We start from the raw sequence: 18994 nt of genomic DNA, 5'->3' as shown, positions 1-18994 counted from the left end.
TAAGCAATACCCCCTTTATATATTTTTAAAAAAATATATTTTCATTGATTTCAGAGAGAGGGAGAGATAGAAACATCAATGATGACAGAGAATCAGTGGTTGGCTGCCTTCTGCACACCCCCTGATTGTGGATCGGGCCTGGAAACCCCGATGTGCCCTGACTGGGAATGGAACCCTGACCTCCTGGTTCATGGATTCAAACTCAACCACTGAGCAATATTGGCTGAACCTTGCTTATATTTTAACTAATGTTTTACTAAAATTGAGTGACAGTAAACTTCAGCTCTTTCTCAAGTGCCTCTTCTTACCTGTCCACTGAATACAGATCCACGTGCCTTAACAGAAAGTTGAGGATTAGATTATTATTCTTGTGTGAAAGCTGAGAGGCAAAACAAGAAAGTCTGAAGAAAAGGCCCTTTCACCTTGGTGATTCCGCAGGTGGGCAGTGGGTTGAAGTTCTATTACCTTGAATGTCTTGTAGAGCTTCAGGATAGGGCATGTGGAGTCCTAGTGGTCCCAGAATAAAGAACCTCGCTACTCGGTAGGGTATAAATAGTAAGTGACTATCTCTAGCTGATGGGATTGGAGTGCTAATTTTCTCCCCCATACTCATGTTTTGTTTTGTTTTTCCTTCTCATGTTTTTAACACAAATTACATTTGAAATCAAAGGACAAAAAGTACTTTAAAAATGCTTTGGTCCACCTGCCTGTTGTGGCTCAACGGTTGATCATCGACCCATGAACTAAGAGGTCGCCAGTTCAATTTCTGGTCAAAACACATGCCCAATGGGAGCGTGCAGGAGGCAGCCAATCAGTGTTTTTTCACATTGATGTTTCTCTCCCTCTTCCTGCCTCTCTCACCCTTTCCCTTCCTCTCTCTCTAAAGATCAATAAAAAAGGTCTTTTAAAAAAAAAGCCTGGGCCCTGGCTGGTGTGGCTCAGTGGTAAAATGTTGGCTCATGCACCGAAGGGTGACAGGTTTGATTCCTGGTCAAGGCATGTATCTGGGTTGCATGTTTGTTCCCCAGCCCCAGTTGGGGCACATGTGGGAGGCAACCAATCGATGTGACTCTCTTACATCGATATTTCTCTCTCTCCCCCTCCCTCCCTTATACTCTCCCTAAAAATCAATAGAAAAAATATCCTTGGGTAAGGATTAACAACAACAAATGCTTGGAAGGAGTTCCCTGAAAGCATATACACTGGGACCCAGTGAGGTGGCCATGGAGTCTCCAGGCATTGAAGCTGGGCCTGCAGGTGGGAGAAACCAGGGACAACTGCTAAGGACACTGACTTGCTCTATTAAGAGCATCTAAGAAGGAACTCCTACCATTTGCAACAGCATGGATGGACCTGGAGTGCATTATGCTAAGCGAAATAAGTCAGTCGGAGAAAGATAAATATCACATGATCTCACTCATTTGTGGAATATAATGAACATAAACTGATGGACAAAAACAGATGCAGAGACAGAGAAGCATCGATCAGACCGTCAAACCTCAGAGGGAAGGTAGGGGAGGGTGGGGGTAAGGGGAAGAGATCAACCAAAGGACTTGTATGCATGCATATAAGCCTAACCAATGGACACAGACACCAGGGGGTGAGGGCATGAGTGGAGGGGATGGGGTGGGGGGTAATGTGGGGATAAGGACACATATGTAATAACTTAATCAATAAAGAAATTAAAAACAAAACACGAACAAAACAAAAAAACAGATCCAGAGACAGAGAAGCATCAATCAGATGCTCAAACCTCAGAGGGAAGGTAGGGGAGGGTAGGGGTAAGGGGGAGAGATCAACCAAAGGACTTGTATGCATGCATATAAACCTAACCAATGGACACAGACACCAGGGGGGTGAGGGCATGAGTGGGGGTGGGTGGGGGGGCAGTGAGAGGATAAGGACACATATGTAATACCTTAATCAATAAAGAAAAAAAAAAGCATCTAAGATCCCACCAACCCATGTTGACAATATTTTATGTAAATTGGTATTTCCAACTGATGTGCTGTGATCCTCATGAAAAGTGATATAGTTTACATTTGAGGAAACATTTAAAAAGTAAAATGCACATAAATAAGGCTGTGATATTGCCCTCCATTCTACAGGGACCAATCCCAATGGGCAAGTTAAGCAGTGCCTGTTCAGAACTAAGAGCACAAGGATAAATGGTTGCCTGGGCTCAGAGAAAGGCCTTCTAGGGTGACTCACTAGGCGGTACTTGGGGCTTCAGGGGATCTGAGGGCCAGGGGCCTACAAGGGAACTAAAGAAGGTGTTCCATAGCAAAGTCTATATATATAGCACCTATTAGAGCCACGGGTTTATACCAGCTTGTTTTCTGCTGGGATTTTTAGGAAGAAATTGGGATAAGCAAGAAACTAAAGTCATTGATATTTCCCAGGAAAGCACACTGTCACTTGAGCAAAGAAGGACCAGGGATTTCCTGCTGAAGTAATTTTCTCCTGCTGAAAAGAATGTGCTAATTTGACATGCAGAAGCAGAAGGGCTCTTTTTCAAAGCTGCTGTAAAGAGAAGGCAAATACTACTTATCTTCCTGGAAAAAGATACCCTAAATGAACCCAGATCTTTCACAATCATAACTTGAAACCAGAGACCAGAAGGTGCAGGAATAGTTTTCTGGCTAGAAGGGACTGTCTAGGAGCTTTGTCCCAAGTCCCTGTCTCTGAAGAGGATGATGCCCCATGGGGGAGATGACATCTATTTCTCGGAATCTCTGTTGGCAAGATGCAACCAATCAGTGGAGTAATGGTTCTCAACTGGGGGGTGATTTTGCCCCCAGGGGACACTGGCAATGCCTATAGACATTTTTATTTATTTATTTTTTATTTATTTCAGAGAAGAAGGGAGAGGGAGAGATAGAAACATCAGTGATGAGAGAGAACCAGCTGCCTCCTACACGACCCCCCACTGGACATCGAGCCCACAACCCGGGCATGTGCCCTGACCAGGAATCCAACCTGGATCTCCTGGGTCACAGGTTGACGCTCAACCACTGAGCCATGCTGGTCGGGCTGGAGACATTTTTGACTGTCATTAATGAGTGCTACTGGCATATACAGGGTGAAGAGGACATGATGCTGCTTAAACATCCTATAATACACGAGACAGCCCTCAACAAAATGTCAACAGTGCTGAGGACGTGTGTGGGAGACAACCAGTGGATCTCAATCTCTCTCTCTCTCTCTGTTCCCCTCACTCCCTCCTTTCCACTCTCTCTAACAAAGCAATGGGAAAAATATCCTCAGGTGAGGATTACACCTGAGAAACCCTGGGTTATAGGAATCTGTACCCATCATCTACAGACTATGAAAAAGTCCCAAGATCCCAAAGTTGGTGGCAGAAGGCACTCTTTCCTGGATCCCAGAGAAAGAATACACTGCTTTTAAACTTTTATGCCTATGTCTGAAGACTTGAGTGAATTGTATAGAATATAATTATTGTCACTGGTACCTAACAGATACACCCAGATTAAAACAACCTAAAAAGAGTGAACATCACTGTTTGGTCCCTGTACCTAGAAGAAGAAATCAACTCAGTTGACTTCAGAGTATGCTGTTCAGGAGGCACTACATGACATATCAATGATAAGAGAGATATCCTAGATGTTTTTATCCCAGGTACTTGATAAAGAGGAAACATTTAGAGAAGTGAAAACTTTTATTTTTTTTAATCCTCACCATTGCTTTTTTAGAGAGAGTGGAAAGGAGGGAGTGAGGGGAACAGAGAGAGAGAAAGAGAGAAAGAGAGAGAGAAAGAGAGAGAGATATTCACTGACTGCCTGCCACACACGTCCTGACTGGGGCTAGCGATTGAACCTGCAACACAGCTATGTTCCCTTGACGGGGAATCGAACCCGAGACTCCTTTGGTGCACAGGATGACGCTCCAGCCACTGAGCAACACCACCAAGGCAAGAAGTGAAAACTTTTAAAATTGGGTTGACGGGTTTTAAGTAGATTCAAAGGAACTGCTTCTCCTTTAAAACAGATCAGTGAGAAACAAAGCTGCTTATAACCCGAGGGTCAGCACTCACGAGATAGTCTCTGGGATTTCCTCCTCCTTTTTGAAGCGACCTGCCCATATCAGTATCTTCCTCTCCCAGTCCGTGGGTTTGTGTAATGGCACTCTGTGGCTGTAAGTCTCTGTGAGAAAAACAAGACGAGACAGCTTACTCATGTGAGATTATGACTCTCAAATTTAGCAACAAAAAAAATGCTATTTGTGCCATTTTAGATCTATTGGGTCTGACTTTTTGCCACCTGTGTAGGTTTCATGAATTATTCTGGAGTAGAGATAACCATCAGCAAGGGTGATAAAGATGAGAAGAGGCCAAGGGCTGAACCTCAGGCATGGCCCAAGAAAAGGAACAGGAGAAAATGGAGTGGCCCAAGAGGCAGTTGAGTAAGAGGGGTAGAAAACCACAGACGTAGGAAAAAGACTTTTAAAGAAACGGGAAGTCATTGAAGATAAGGAGCAGAAAAGCTTAGGGAATGACAGAATGTCAAGGTTAGAAGGGATCTTGGAGATAGTCTCATCCAAATGCCGCATGCTTCCCACATCTCTACTGCAGACAGACCTCCTTGACTGTTACTACCAGTCACACTCACTCCCCCCTCCATACCTTTGTTTATGCTGTTCCTTTCCCTTCATCAGAAGGCAACAGCAAAAGAACAGGAAAGTTAATAAGGAAAACATCCAAAGAACCAAAGGCGAGAAAAGAGGTTTAGAAGTATAGAAATAGTGCTGCTGTAGTTTTATCTAAAACTTCCAGGATTTGGCACAACTGTCACTATAGTATTTTTTCCTTCTCATTTTAAGCACTATATACCTATTAAAGATAATTCAGAAAGTATAGATGTGAAAAAAGAAAACATAGATGTGAAAAAAGAAAGTATAGATGTGGAAAAAGAAAAAGTTAAAAATTATCCCTAATTTTCTTGTCATAGCATAATCCCTATATTTTTATTTTGGTGTGTTTCCTAAGGCTTATCCCCATAATGATATATGTATGTGTAATGCTATATCTGTATCATGCTAATTTTACATTGCTACACACAATGTAACATTTTTAATCCTGCCTTATTCATTAGCATTATAACATTCCCCATGCTAGTACATGGTATTTATAAGCAACATTTCCAACATATGCATAATCTCATCAAGTAGATCTGACATACATAATTAATCATTCACAGAGTATTTGACATTTAGATTTATTTTCATTTTCCTTTACATATAAAAAATGGCAACATCTTTATACTCAAAGGTTTTCCCATATGTAGCGATTATTCCTTAGGATACATGCCCAGAAGTGAAACACCAGGTCGAAGGGCACAAACATTTTTAAGCTCTTTGATAAATATATTTTGAGTATGATTTCTTTCCACTCACCAAGACCTGCCTGGCCCGAGCATGAAGAAGCAACAAGCAAATTGTTCTTAGGACCCTACAGTTTGAAAATTATGCTCCTTCTTTCTATAGTGGTGAGTGAGAAGGGTGTGAGTTAGGGTAGGACTAAACGTGGTTGAAGTTAAAGCCCACGCCAGACCTTAGGCCAGGTTGTATTTTACCCAAAACATCATGTCTTGATTTGGTTCATCTTTGGGGTTCCTTAAAAGATAATTTTAATTTCCAGACTACTATTCTTTGGTGCATCTATTCTCCTACAAAAAATGACAGTCCAATCTTTGAGGCAAGAAATAAACATGACAAATGAGGAAAATGAAGAAATAATTGCTACCTGTGAGCACAGCCAAAGTCAGTACAATTTGGAGGTCTGAACTACATGACAGGGTATAATGTAGTGGCCACCTTCTTTTAGGTTTTTTTATTCTAAATTGACTCTTTGGGAGATGCCTCGTCCATAATTGAAAAAGTAATAAAAACTTACGGGACGGAGGTTTTGGACTTTCCTGGGGTTTGGTGCAAAATCCATTTATTCTCTTCCAATCAGAGTTTCTGGTAAGCCTTACAGATGAGGAAGCATCTCTTTCACATAACCTAAAACAATTTCCTAGAAAAGAGAGAAAAATGTCTCAGAGAAGGAAAATTTTATGTTGTCTCCAAATGAGAAATGCCTACAAAGTATATATTTCATTTAATAAAATTAACCCATTTAGAAAATGAATAGACTACTCTGTATGTAAGCTACATATACTATGTTTAGGGATGCTATGCTTGGTATTGTCTTAAAATATACATGTGTTGCTGATTAGAAAATTAGCAATTTATAACATAAACAATTTATCAGCTGTAAGTTTTATAAAAGTACTTCTCATAGGCCTTTTCATAACAATAAAGGTTCTGGTGGAAATATTATGTTTTATGTCACCTGGCTTTTAGGTAAAGATTAGCAACCCCACAGACATGATAAACCAAGACACCAAGTTGCCAATATTCTTGTGGCCAGCTCTGGGTAGGGAGTTGCAATGGCAAGGGGCTCTGTAAAGCCTTGCTCCTTCCAAGTCACATTTCTCCAATTAAAAACCAACTTTAGCTCTGGCCAGTCTGGCTCAGTTGACTGGAGTGTCATCCATACACCGGAAATTGGCGGGTTTGATCCCCATGTGGGAGGCAATCGATGGATGTTTCTCATCCCTTTCTCTCTCTCTCTCTCTCTCTCTCTCTCTCTGAAATCAATTGTTAAAAATCACCTTTGGGGAAAAAAAAATCACCTTTGGATATAGTCATGAGTTATGTGTAATTTTAAAACTATACACATAGCCATCCTATATAATAAAAGCCTAATATGCTAAGTGTCCAGTCATTTAGTCGGCCATTCAACCAATCAAAGCATAATATGCTAATGATATGCTAAGGCTGCTCAACCGTTTGCTATGACGTGCACTGAACACCAGGAGGTAGACGCTCCGACCGGTAGGTTAGCTTGCTGCTGGGGTCCAGCTGACTGGGATTGCATGAGACGGACCGGACATGCCCTGGTGCCCTCCCATGGCCCCTCCCTGGCTGGCCAACCTCTCGTGTCCCTCCCTGGCCCTGATTGTGCACTGGTGGGGTCCCTCTGCCTGGCCTGTGCCCTTTTGCAATCCGGGGCCCTCAGGGGATGTTGGAAAGCCGGTTTCGGCCCAATGGCGGAACGACCGGTTGCTATGACATGCACTGACCACCAGGGGCAGACACTCAATGCAGAAGCTGCCCTCTGGTGGTCAGTGCACTCCCACAGGGGAAGTGCCACTCAGCCAGAAGCCGGGCTCACGGCTGGCGAGCGCAACAGCAGTGGCAGGGGCCTCTCCCGCCTCCACAGCAGTGCTAAGCCATCAGTTGGACATCCCCCGAGGGCTCCTGGGCTGAGAGAGGGCACAGGCTGGGCTGAGGGACCCTCCCGAGTGCACGTGTTTCATGCACAGGGTCTCTAGCCCATATATATAAAAGCCTAAGTGACCCGTTATGACAGGAGCTGCCTCCTGGTGGTCAGTGCACTCCCAAAGAAAGAGCACTGCTCAGCCAAATGCCGGGCTCACAGCTGGCGAGTGCAGCTGCGGCAGGAGCCTCTCCCGCCTCCACAGCAGTGCTACCGACCGGCAGCAGCAGGTGCAGCAGGGCTGGGATGAGCAGGAATGGTGTGGCGCCCAGCCCTAGTTTGGGTCCCTCTCCGGCCACCTGCCACTTTGGCACTGCTACCTCCCTTGGAGGATGTCGGACTGCCAGTTCGGCATGATCTCTATAGGCCAGGCTTGCACCGGGCCACGCACCAGGTCTCTAGTAAATATATAAAACTGTATCTATATATATAAAAGTCTAATATGCTAAGTGTCCAACCGTTCGGTTGACTGCTTGACTAGTTGCTATGATGTGCACTGACCACCAGGTGGCAGACACTCTGAGAGGTAGGTTAGCTTGCTGCTGGGATCTGGCCAATAGGGACTGGGTGAGATGGGCTGGACATGCCCTGGAGCCCTCCCACGGTCCCTCCCCGGTCTCTAAAATATTTCTTTCTAATTAATTTCCTTTCAATGTACACAAATTTGTGCACCGGGCCTCTAGATATAGGTTGGTAATTTTTTAAATCTAAGTTCTAAGCACTGACAGAGTAGTATTACAAATCTCCATGTACTCACCACACAGTTTCAACAATTAATACGTGGCTAATAAACAGTTTCATCTAACCCCACCCTCTCCTTCTCCCCTACTTAATTATTTTAAAGCAAATCCAAAACATCATGTCAGTTCTTCCAGAAATACTTCAGTATGCATCTCAACCCAAATAACTTTTCAAATAATAACTTTTTGTATTACTCTAAAATAATTCCTTATTATCACATTTTGGTCAAAAAATGATTCAGTTTGGGCTCATAATTTTTTTAGTTGGTTTATTCTAAATAGGTGCACACATTGAATATGGTTGATGCTTCCTGTGTAGGTCACCCCCTCCTTTTTTGGTGTGATTTATTTGTTGAAGAAACTAGGTAATTAGTTCTATAGAATTTCCCTCATTTGAGATTTTGTTAATTGCATTCCCTTAGTGTTGCTTAACATATTCTAACTCCCCTATTTCTTGTAAACAAATGTTTGAGGTTTGATCAGATTCAAGTTAGAATTTATTTTTAGCAAAATGTCAAAGGTGGCATTGTAGCTCCTACTGCACTGCCATCAAGAGGCATACTTTGGCCCTAACCGGTTTGGCTTTGTGGTTAGAACGTTGGCCTGCAGACTGAAGGGTCCCAGGTTCGATTCCGGTCAAGGGCATGCACCTTGGTTGTGGACACATCCCCAGTAGGGGGTGTGCAGGAGGCAGCTGAATTGATGTTTCTCTCTCATCGATGTTTCTAACTCTCTATCTCTCTCCCTTCCTCTCTGTTAAAAATCAATAAAATATATTTTAAAAAAAGAGGCATACTTTGATTTTAAGATCAGATTTTAAGATTAAGGTTAGACAGACCAAAATCTCTGATGAATAAGGATGCAAAAATCCTAAACAAAACACTAGCAAATCAAATACAATAATATATTAAAAAATAATACATCACGATTAGGTGTGGTTCATTCCAGGAACACAAAGATAGTTCAGCATATGCAAATCGATCAATGTAATATACCACATTAATAAACGAAAGGATAAAAAGCATATGATTTTATCAATAGATGCAGAAAAAGCATTTTATAAGATACAATATTTATTTATGGTCAAAACACTCAATAAAATGGGTATATAAGGAAAGTACCTCAACAATATAAAGGCCATATATGACAAACCCTTAGCCATTAGCATACTCAACAGTGAGAAATGGAAATCTTTTCCTCTAAAATCAGGAACAAGAAACCTACTCTCACCACTCTTATTCAACATAGTTCTGGAAGTCCTAGCCAGAGCAATCAGGCAAGAGAAAGGAATGAAAGGCATCCAAATTGGGAAAGAAGAAGGAAAACTATCACTTTTTGCAGATGATGATTCTGTATATAGAAAATACTAAAGACTCCACCAAAAAACCTATTAGAAACAATAAATGAATATAGTAAAATTGCAGGATACAAATTAATGTACAAAAATCCACTGCTTTCCTATATACTAAAATTGAAACTTTAGACAAAGAAATAAAAAAGAAATTCCTTTTGCAATAGCAATAAATAAAACACCTGGGAATAAACTTAACAAAAGATGTGAAGGACCTATATTCTGAAAACTACAAAGCATTATTTAAAAAGAATGAAAAAGATACAATGAAATGGAAAGATATACCATGTTCATGAACGGAAGAATCAACATAGTTAAAATAGTCATAATTACCCCAAACAACATACAAATTTAATGCAATAACCCATCACAATCCCTATGTCATTTTTTAAAGAAATAGAATTTTAAAAATTTATAGATTTGTATGAAACCACAAAAGTACCCAAATAGGCAAAGCAAACCTGAGGTAAAAAAGAATGAAGTTGGAGTATCACACTATCTGACTTCAAATTATATACACTACAGAGCTCTGATAATCGAAACAGCATGGTACTGGCAGAAGAACAGACACACATACCAATGGAACAGAATTGAGAACCTAGAAATAAAACCACATATGGGAAAATAAATTTTAACAAAGGAGCCAAAACATACAATGGAGAAAAGAGAGTCTCTTCAATAAGTGGTGCTGCACCACAAAAGACCAATGCCAAGGCACATTTTAATTAAATTGGCAAATACCAATAACCCCAACTGCCCTCCCCTGCTAGCCTGGTCATCCCTAACTGCCCTCCCCTGCAGGACTGATTGCCCACAACTGCCCTCCGCTGCCGGCCATCTTGTGTTGGAGTGATGGTCAATTTGCATATTACCTCTCTATTACATAGGATGGGCAGAGGATGTGAACAGACACCTCTCCCAAGACATAAAGCTCTGGCTGGGTGGCTCAGTTGGCTGGGGCATCCTCCTATACACCAAAAGGTTACAGGTTTGAATCCTAATCAGGGCACATACCTGTTTCAGGTTTGATATTGGAGGCAACCAATCAATGTTTCTCTCTCACTTCCTCTCTCTCTAAAATCAATAAATATATCCTCAGGTGAGGATTGAAAAAAAGAGGACATACAAAAAGCCATCAGATATATGAAAAGATGTTCAATTTACTAGCTATTAGGGAAATGCAAGTAAAAACTATGACATACCACCTCACACCTGTTAAAATGGCTATTATCAACAAGACAGGTAATAACAAGTGTTGGAGAGGCTGTGGAGAAAAAAAGAATCCTTGGCCCTAGCTGGTAGCTCAGTTAGAGTGTCGTCTGATACGCCAAGGTTGTGGGTTCAAACCCTGGTCAGGGTACATATAAGAATCAGTGAATTAATGCATAAGTAAATGAAACAACAAATCAGTTTCTCTCCCTCCCTCTCCCCCTTTCTCTCTAAAATCAATCAATCAATATTTTAAAAAAGGAACCTCCATTCACTGCTGATGGGAATGTAAATTGGTACCGCCACTTTGGCAGACAGACTGGTGGTTCCTCAAAAAAGTTAAAAATAGAGTTATCATATGACCTAGTAATCCCTCTTCTGGGTATCTACCTGAAAAACTAAAAAACATCTACACTAATAAAAGAGAAACATGGTAATTGGCGTACGACCGCTACCCTTCCCATTGGCTAATCAGGGAGTATATGCAAATTAACTGTCAGCCAAGATGGCGGCCGGCAGCCAGGCAGCTGGAAGCTAACAGGAGGCTTGCTTGCTGTGGACTCCAACGTTTCCCTCCGGCCTCTGAGCTTCAGTTGGAAACATAGTAACATTTATAGAAGATAAACAAAAGCCCAGAAAGCTCCTGTCAGTCAGCCGGGATCTCAGAGCTGGAGTTGCAACATTGTTTCGAATACAGAAAACAAAGGCCAGAAACCTGCTTTCAGCCGAGCCTCAGAGAGAAAGCCGGCTCTCAGCTCCAGTGACAGCCATAGAAGGTAAATAAATGCCAGAATAAAAAAAAAAGAAAAAAAGGAGAGGTTTGGAGCTCCAGTCGCCCGCCAGCCTGAAAACAGCCCTCAGCCCCTCACCCAGACTGGCCAGGCACCCCAGTGGGGACCCCCACCCTGAAGCAACAAGATGGCGGCTAATTTGCATACTGAAGGCAGGCGGCAGCAGGCAAGGCTGTCTGCGGTCTGGGACCCGGATCTGTGACCCTGCCGGGTGGGATCAGCGGAGCCGCGAGGCCTCCCGGCACCGGGATCAGCGTGACAGGCGGCAGTGCCCAAACCCCCTGATTGCCCTGCGGCTCTGTGTGTGACAGGGGGCAGCACCCCAACCCCCTGATCAGCCCTGCTCTGTGGGTGATAGAGGGCAGCGCCCCAACCCCCCCCACGGGCCCTGCTCTATGTGAGACGGAGTAGAGCCATAACCTCCCCATCGGCCCTGCCCTGAGTGTGACAGTGGCGGCGCCCCAACCTCCTGATCGGCCCTGCTCTGTGTGTGACAGGGGGTGGTGCCCCAACTCCCCTATTGGCCCTGCTCTGTGCGTGACAGGGGGGAGCTCCCCAAACCCCTGATGGGCCCTGCTCTGTGTGTGACAGGGGGGAGCTTCCCAAACCCCTGATGGTCCCTGCTCTGTGTGTGACAGGGTACGGAGCCCCAACCCCCCTGATGGTCCCTGCTCTGTGTGTGACAGGGGGCAGCGCCCCAACCCCCTGATTGGCCCTGCTCTGTGTGTGACAGGGGGTGGCGCCACAACCTCCCCATCGACCCTGCCTTGAGTGTGACGGGGCAGTGCCCCAACCCCCCAATAGGCCCTACCCTGAACGTGACTAGGGGTGGCATCGCAACCTCCCCATCCGCCCTGCTCTGTGCATGACAGGGGGCGGCGCCCCAACTCCCCAATCGGCCCTGCTCTGAGCCCCACCAGGCGCTGCACCTAGGGATTGGGCCTGCCCTCTGCCACCCGGGAGCAGGCCTAAGCCAGCAGGTCATTATCTCCCGAGGGGTCCCAGACTGCGAGAGGGCACAGGCCAGGCTGAGGGACCCCCCCCTCTCCCCCCCCCCCCCCCCCACCGAGTGCACAAATTTTTGTGCACCGGGCCTCTAGTTTATACATAAAGATATATGCACTCCTATACTGATTGCAGCATTATTCCTGGTGGCCAAGGCAGAGAGACAACCAAGGTGTCCTTTCATAGATGGGATAAAGATGTATGCCCAATGGATATTACTCAACCATACGATGAAATACTACCATTTGTGACAACATGGATGGACTTTGAGAATATTATGCTAAGTGAAATAAGTCAGAAAAAAGCTAAGAAGCATATGATTTCTTCTCATAAATCTCAGAGACACAGACAACAGCATGGTAGTTACCAGAGGGAAGGGGGTGGACGGCAGTAAGGGGTAAAAGAGGGATAAATATATGGTGATGAAAGATGATTTGACTTCCGGTGGTGGGTACACAATGCAACGTACAGATCGTGTATCACAGAAATGTACACTTGAAACCTATATGACCCTGTTAGCCTATGTCACCCCAATAAATAATAATAAAAGGAGAACCTGGGACATAGGCCACAATGGCCTAATACACCTAGAAATGTTTTTGAAATCTCATGCTTTATAAAATTGGCATTGTTATATAAAATAACTATGATGTATCAAATTGCTTACCAGTTGTAACCCCAATTTGCCCCTGAATGTTATTTCTCCCACCCTAGGGCATCCTCACTATCCCTTCTTTGATGCCTATGGAAATATTGAGGTTCTCCTGTAATTGAAATTGAGTTAATTTTTAGTTTCTATTATTATTTTTATTTCAGGCATCACATCCAGAAAGGATTTTCAGAGTTTTATTTTCTTCCTGGGACTGGCAAAAGCACAGGGAGTGATTGCATTCCTTTATACCCAAGGATTGCTTCACAGAGGCAGGAAGACCTTGACCCCACACCGTCAGCCCCAGTTCCTAACCACAGAATCAAGAAGGGCAGGGAAACCTCTATCACTGACCCTTCACAAAACCTCCAGTGCCATTACCTTGGGGCATGTCACCAGATTCTAATCATTGTCCCATGAGGGAAGAGCAAAAATAAAACAAAATACTGGGCCAACTTTTTAATATAGATTTAAATGAGGCTGTGTTACTCTGAAAGTAAGAGTCAGAATAAGTGGGGACTGACCATGGTGAATGTGGAATTACTCAGCAAATCCAGAAACAGAAAAACCAAAGGGCAACTTCTTTGAAGTGATATTAATGACAGGGTTTTAAAAAGAAAATAAAGCATGACATTTACCCATAAAATAAAAGACACTACTGTGGACTTCTCATGGGCATATGTATTTGTGTAAAGATTTTTGAAAGAACATTTTTGTTACATGACTCCATATCATAAAATTCATCCTTTTAAAGCATATGACTCTGGTTTTTAGTATAGTCACAATTTATGTACTAATTACTACTATGTAATTTCAGAAGATTTTCATCATCCCAGAAAGAAATCCCAAATCCATTAGTATTCACATTTTTCCTCTCCCCAGCCTTAGGAAACTACTAATCTACTTTTTGTCTCTATGGATTTGTATATTCTGGACTTTTTATATAAATCAAGTAATATAATGTGTGGCCTTTTGTGACTGGCTTCTTTCACCTAGCAAATTTTCAAGGTTCATCCATGTTGTAGCATTTATCAGTACTTGATTTTTTCATGGACAACTTTTATTCCATTGTATAGATATCCCAGATTTTGTCTAAATATTAGTCAATGGACCTTTAGGTGGTTCCCACTTTTGGGCTGTTATGAAGAATGCTGCTATGGACGTTTGTGTATAAGGAAGGAACATCTATTTTCATTTCTTTGAGGCATATACTATGAGATGAAATTGCTGGGTCATATGGTAACTACAGTTAATCATTTGAGGAACTGCAATACTGTTTTCCAAGTGGCTGTAGCATTTTACATTTCTATCAGCAATGTCTGAGTATTTTTTTATTTTTTAATTAAAGCCATTCTAGCAGGTGTGAAGTGGTCTCTCATTGTAGTCTTGATTTGTATTTTTCTACTGAGTAATGATGTTGAGGATCTTTTCACATGCTTATAGTTATTTATATATCTTTTCTGGAGAAATGTTCATTTCTTAACTGGTTGTCTTTTATTATCGAGTTGTAAAGAGTCTTTATATATTCTGGATAAAAGTTCCTTATCTGATATGGCTGCATATATATTCTCCCATTCATACGCTGTCTTTTCACTATCTTGATGATGTCCTTTGAGTAAAGAAATTTCTAATTTTAATAAAGTCCAACTTATCCTTTTATTTTTTGTTGCTTGAGCTTTTTTTTTGTCATACAGGGTCACAAAGGTTTGCTCTAAGGATGTTATAGTTTTAGCTTTAACATTTAAAATAGTGATTCTTTTTTTTTTAACTTACTCATCTTTTAAAAATACTTTTATTTAGGATTTTGAGAAACATTGATTTGTTCCACTTATTTATGCATTCGTTTGTTGATTCTTCTATGTTCCCTGAGCAGGATTCAAACTCACAACCTTTGTGTATCAGGATGATGCTCTAATCAATTGAGCTACCAGCCAGGGCAGGATTGTGATTCATTTTGAGTTAATATTCGTATATTGTGTGTGGAAAGGAGGGGTCCAACTGTATTCTTTTGCATGTCAACATTTAGTTCTTCCACTGGATTCTGTGGGTTTTGAAGTGGTATTTGATATGAAGTGATATTTGGCAGAAAGTACACACTACAATTGAGCTCGCTTGTTCCTCATTGTAAAATGTGGTTAATGTAATCTTTACTTCACCAGGGCATCATTTGTTGAAAAGACTATTCTTTTCTCTGTTGGAATGTTTTGGCACAATTCAGAAAATCAATTGACCAAAAATGTGAGGGTTTAATTCTGACTCTCAATTCTATTGCACTGATCTATAGTCCCTCGTGTTCTTTGTTGTGTTTTGCCACAGAAGTCTATGTTCCATGTTAGCCTGTTGGTCAGCCAATAACTGGACAGAGACTTCATTAAATGTGTTCCACCAATAAGGCTTGCGAATCTTTGCTGAAGAACTGTGTGCATGCTGGGCCATGCTCCAGGGTGGGGGTTATGGGGCAGGGGAGCTGGTGGCACTGAATTAACTCTGAGCATGAGAGAGAGAGAGAGACACAGACAGACGCTAGCTCTGTGAATGGGAGTTGAGACAGACACACACAGACGCTAGCTCTGTGAATGGGAGTTTCCAGAGAAGTGTCAGGTCAAGCAGTAAAAATCCTGAGGCTGAGGGTCTGGGGGAACTGTAAATCTATTCTGCCTTCTTCAGTGCTAAGATGCTGGTTTCCATAGCTACGGTGATTGTGGGGCTATTAGTTTTCAAGGCTACTGTGAAGCTGAGAGGAGATAGCAAATCAGTTAAACTCCACAAGGCTTGCTGTTCTTACCATGATTAAGCCATTTTTCTTGGATAAATGCTACTTGGATTGTCACAAGCCTCTGGTTATTTTCTAGAGTTCTGCAAAAATTGATTCTAAGAATTTCTGGCAGTTTTTCATTGTTTTATATAGGAGTGGAGTTTCAGAGGTCCTTACTCTAACACACCAGAAGTTAGAACCCCTATTTGTGCAAGGATTTGTGGTTACCTACAGTCTGATTTCCTTCATTAGAGGCCTCAGTTATTCCTGTTTTCTAAGGCTGTTATTCCAGAAAGCGTTGCCTGGGTCCCGGTAACCACACCATCAGTGCCACCTTGTGGCAGCAAGTACATGCTACAATTAAGCATGCCTGTTCCTCATTTTAAAATGTAGTTAATGTAGTCTTTACTTCACCAGGGCTGCTTTGAAGATTAAATGGAAAAAACAAATGTTGGAGCATTTGGCAAGATGTTTGAAACACAGCAGGCACTCTTAAAGGTTAAGTTTGTTTTTTGAAACACTACTTAAGACATTAATCTTCAAAACATTTCCAGAGCACTTTTTCTGAGAAATCATGCAGTTACTAGGACATGAGAAAATTCTATGAACACTCTTCAAAAGATTTTTATGGCTCTCAGGATTACAACAAAATTATTTAGTGGTGTATTCTCACACTTTAGTGTGCATGAGAATAACTGGAATGGCTTGTTAAAACACAAATCACTGGACACACCTACCTCCAGTTTCAGAATCAATAGTTATGAGGTGGAGGCTGGGAATTTGCATTCCTAACAAATTTCCAGGTGATGTTGCTGCTTCTGGTTTGGAACTACACTTTGAGAACCACTGTGTTTTTTTAAACAAATTGCGGCAAAATATATTTAACACACATTTTACCATTTTTAAATGTACAGTTCTGTGGTATTAAGTACATTCACATTGTTGTGACACCATCACCAGAATTCACCGTCACCACTATCCATCTCCAGGACTTTTTCATCTTCCCCAGAGAACCATTGGTTTCATGAGACCTACAGGCCCCGTCTCAAAGTCCTGTCCCACTCCCTTCTGGCAGGCACTGAGACAGAAAGGAACACAGGTAATTGGCAGTGAGCTAGGACTCTGCTCTCTAAGTAGGAAACAGAAAAATAATCAACAGCCCTAGCTGGTTTGGCTCAGTGGATAGAACATTGGTCTGTGAACTGAAAGGTCTCGGGTTTGGTTCCGGTCCAGGGCACATGCCCCGGTTGTGGGATGGATCCCCAGTGGGGGACGTACAGGAGGCAGCCGATCAATGATTCTCTATCATCATTGATGTTTCTCTCTCTCTCTTCTCTCTTCTCTGAAATCAATAAAAATATATTTAAAAAAGAAAAAAAGCATCAGTAATTATTTCCTTTGGTAACTGCCTTTCCCCATCCCTCTTTTTTTTTTTTAAAAAACATTTTTATTGATTTCAGAGAGAAGGGAGAGAGAGAAACATCAATGATGATAGAGAATCATTCATTGGCTGCCTCCTGCACATCCCCCACTGGGGATCCAGCCCGCAACCCGGGCATGTGCCCTTGAATGGAATCGAACCTGGGACTCTTAGTCCGCAGGCCAACGCTCTACCCACTGAGCCAAACTGGTTAGGGTGCCCCATCCCACTTAATAAGAATACAGGCAGTTTAGGAGAATAGAGAAGAATAGATAGTTAAGAACAGAAGTTGCCTCTCAGCTCAATTTAGGTAGTAATTTAAAGCAAAAATGCTCACATCTACACCTATTTACAATCAGTCACATAAACACATGTTTGGAGATACTCAACAAATAACTGAGTACCTACCATGGTCCAGGCAATATACAAAAAGAGATGAAAATCTATTCCAGTAGAACTTACATTCTATTGGAGGGGAAAACTATATAGTTAGATAGTAAGTGCCAGAGCGAAAACATGAACAGAGGGGATATGAAGTGCTTGTGTGCTTGGAGTGGAGTGTGTGGGTGAAATTTTAGATAGGATAGCCAGGGAAGTTCTCTTTGAGAATGCCCTGTTGAAGGAAGTGAAGGAGCTAGCTATACGTATCTACATGCAGATATCTGGTGGAATGCTATTTCAAACAGAAACAACAGTAAGTGCAAGGGCCCTAGAGCGATTCTGGAACAGAGTAAATAATGTGAAAAGGATTTGAGATCACAGAGGTACCTGAGGTGGCGGTGGGGATAAGGACTTGAAAGCATGAGGGATTTATCTAAATCAGAAAATATTTACCAAATTTTTCTCACTACAGCTTCATATTAGATGCCAACCAATGCAAAAAATAATTTTAAAAACTGACATCACTAAAAAATGAAGTACTTGCTCTCAGTTTTTACTTTGCGATTACAAAAAAAAAATGAAAGCATTAAAGTTTTAGTATTATTAAGGCTTTCTTTTTCTATCTCCAAGAGATAGAATATTTTGCCCCAGATATCCAAGTCAAAAATTTTCCATCTCTGGTGGACTACAATTAAAAACAAACATACAAATTAAAAAGAAAATAGCCCTTTAGCTCTCTGGTTGAACTTGCAGACTGTCCCTGGCTGACAGTTCTGCATCCCTAGGGCCCTAGCAGGAAGTCAAGATGAAGCCTCACAGCTGCCTCTAAGGCTGTGATTGGCAATGGCTGGTTAATATTAAGAGTAGAAGTTCTTGCCCTGATCGGGTAGCTTAGTTGGTTAGAGTGTGGTCCCAATATGCCAAGATTGTAGGTTCGATCCCCAGTCAGGGCACATACAAGAAGCAACCAATGAATGCATAAATAAGTAGAATAACAAACTGATGATTTTCTCTCTCTCTCCTTCTCCCTTCTACTTCCTCTCTCTAAAATCCTTTTTAAAAAATAAAAAAAAGAAGAGTAGAGGTTCTCAAACTTTCAAATATGTTATTAGACCCCATTTCCAGATTTTCTGATTCAGCGAGTATGGGGTGGAACCTGAAAATTTGCACTTCTAACAATTTCCCAAGTGATGTTGATACTGTTGGTCCTGGGGCTCACAATTTGGAAACCAGTGCCTTAGAGGTACTGTTGCTAGCTGGACACTGTCATGCAGCAGTTGCCAACCTCTCAGACCTCACGGAGCACCAGTCATCCGCGGACCACCGGTCGGCGACCGCTGTTGTAATGGGT

The 18994-nt window shown here is 42.2% G+C and overlaps 1 protein-coding gene across 2 annotated transcripts in view; it reads right to left on the bottom strand.

Annotated features, from left to right (window-relative positions):
* FAM162A (family with sequence similarity 162 member A) overlaps positions 1-18994 on the bottom strand; it is a 36978-nt gene that overhangs the window by 3610 nt on the left and 14374 nt on the right. For both annotated transcript variants that reach the window (XM_070406313.1, XM_070406312.1), the window contains exons 2-3: positions 5912-6034; positions 4055-4163 (exon numbers count right to left, since the gene is read on the bottom strand). In XM_070406313.1, the coding sequence (XP_070262414.1) occupies positions 4055-4163; positions 5912-6034 (232 nt within the window). The remainder of the gene's footprint in view (positions 1-4054; positions 4164-5911; positions 6035-18994) is intronic.

This window comes from Myotis yumanensis, unplaced genomic scaffold, assembly GCF_028538775.1.
Source record: "Myotis yumanensis isolate MYYU_CA2020_CCGP unplaced genomic scaffold, mMyoYum1.0.hap1 SCAF_2, whole genome shotgun sequence".
Taxonomy (NCBI): domain Eukaryota; kingdom Metazoa; phylum Chordata; class Mammalia; order Chiroptera; family Vespertilionidae; genus Myotis; species Myotis yumanensis.
The sequence above is the reverse complement of the archived record's forward strand: the minus strand, read 5'-3'. Positions and strand labels throughout refer to the sequence as shown.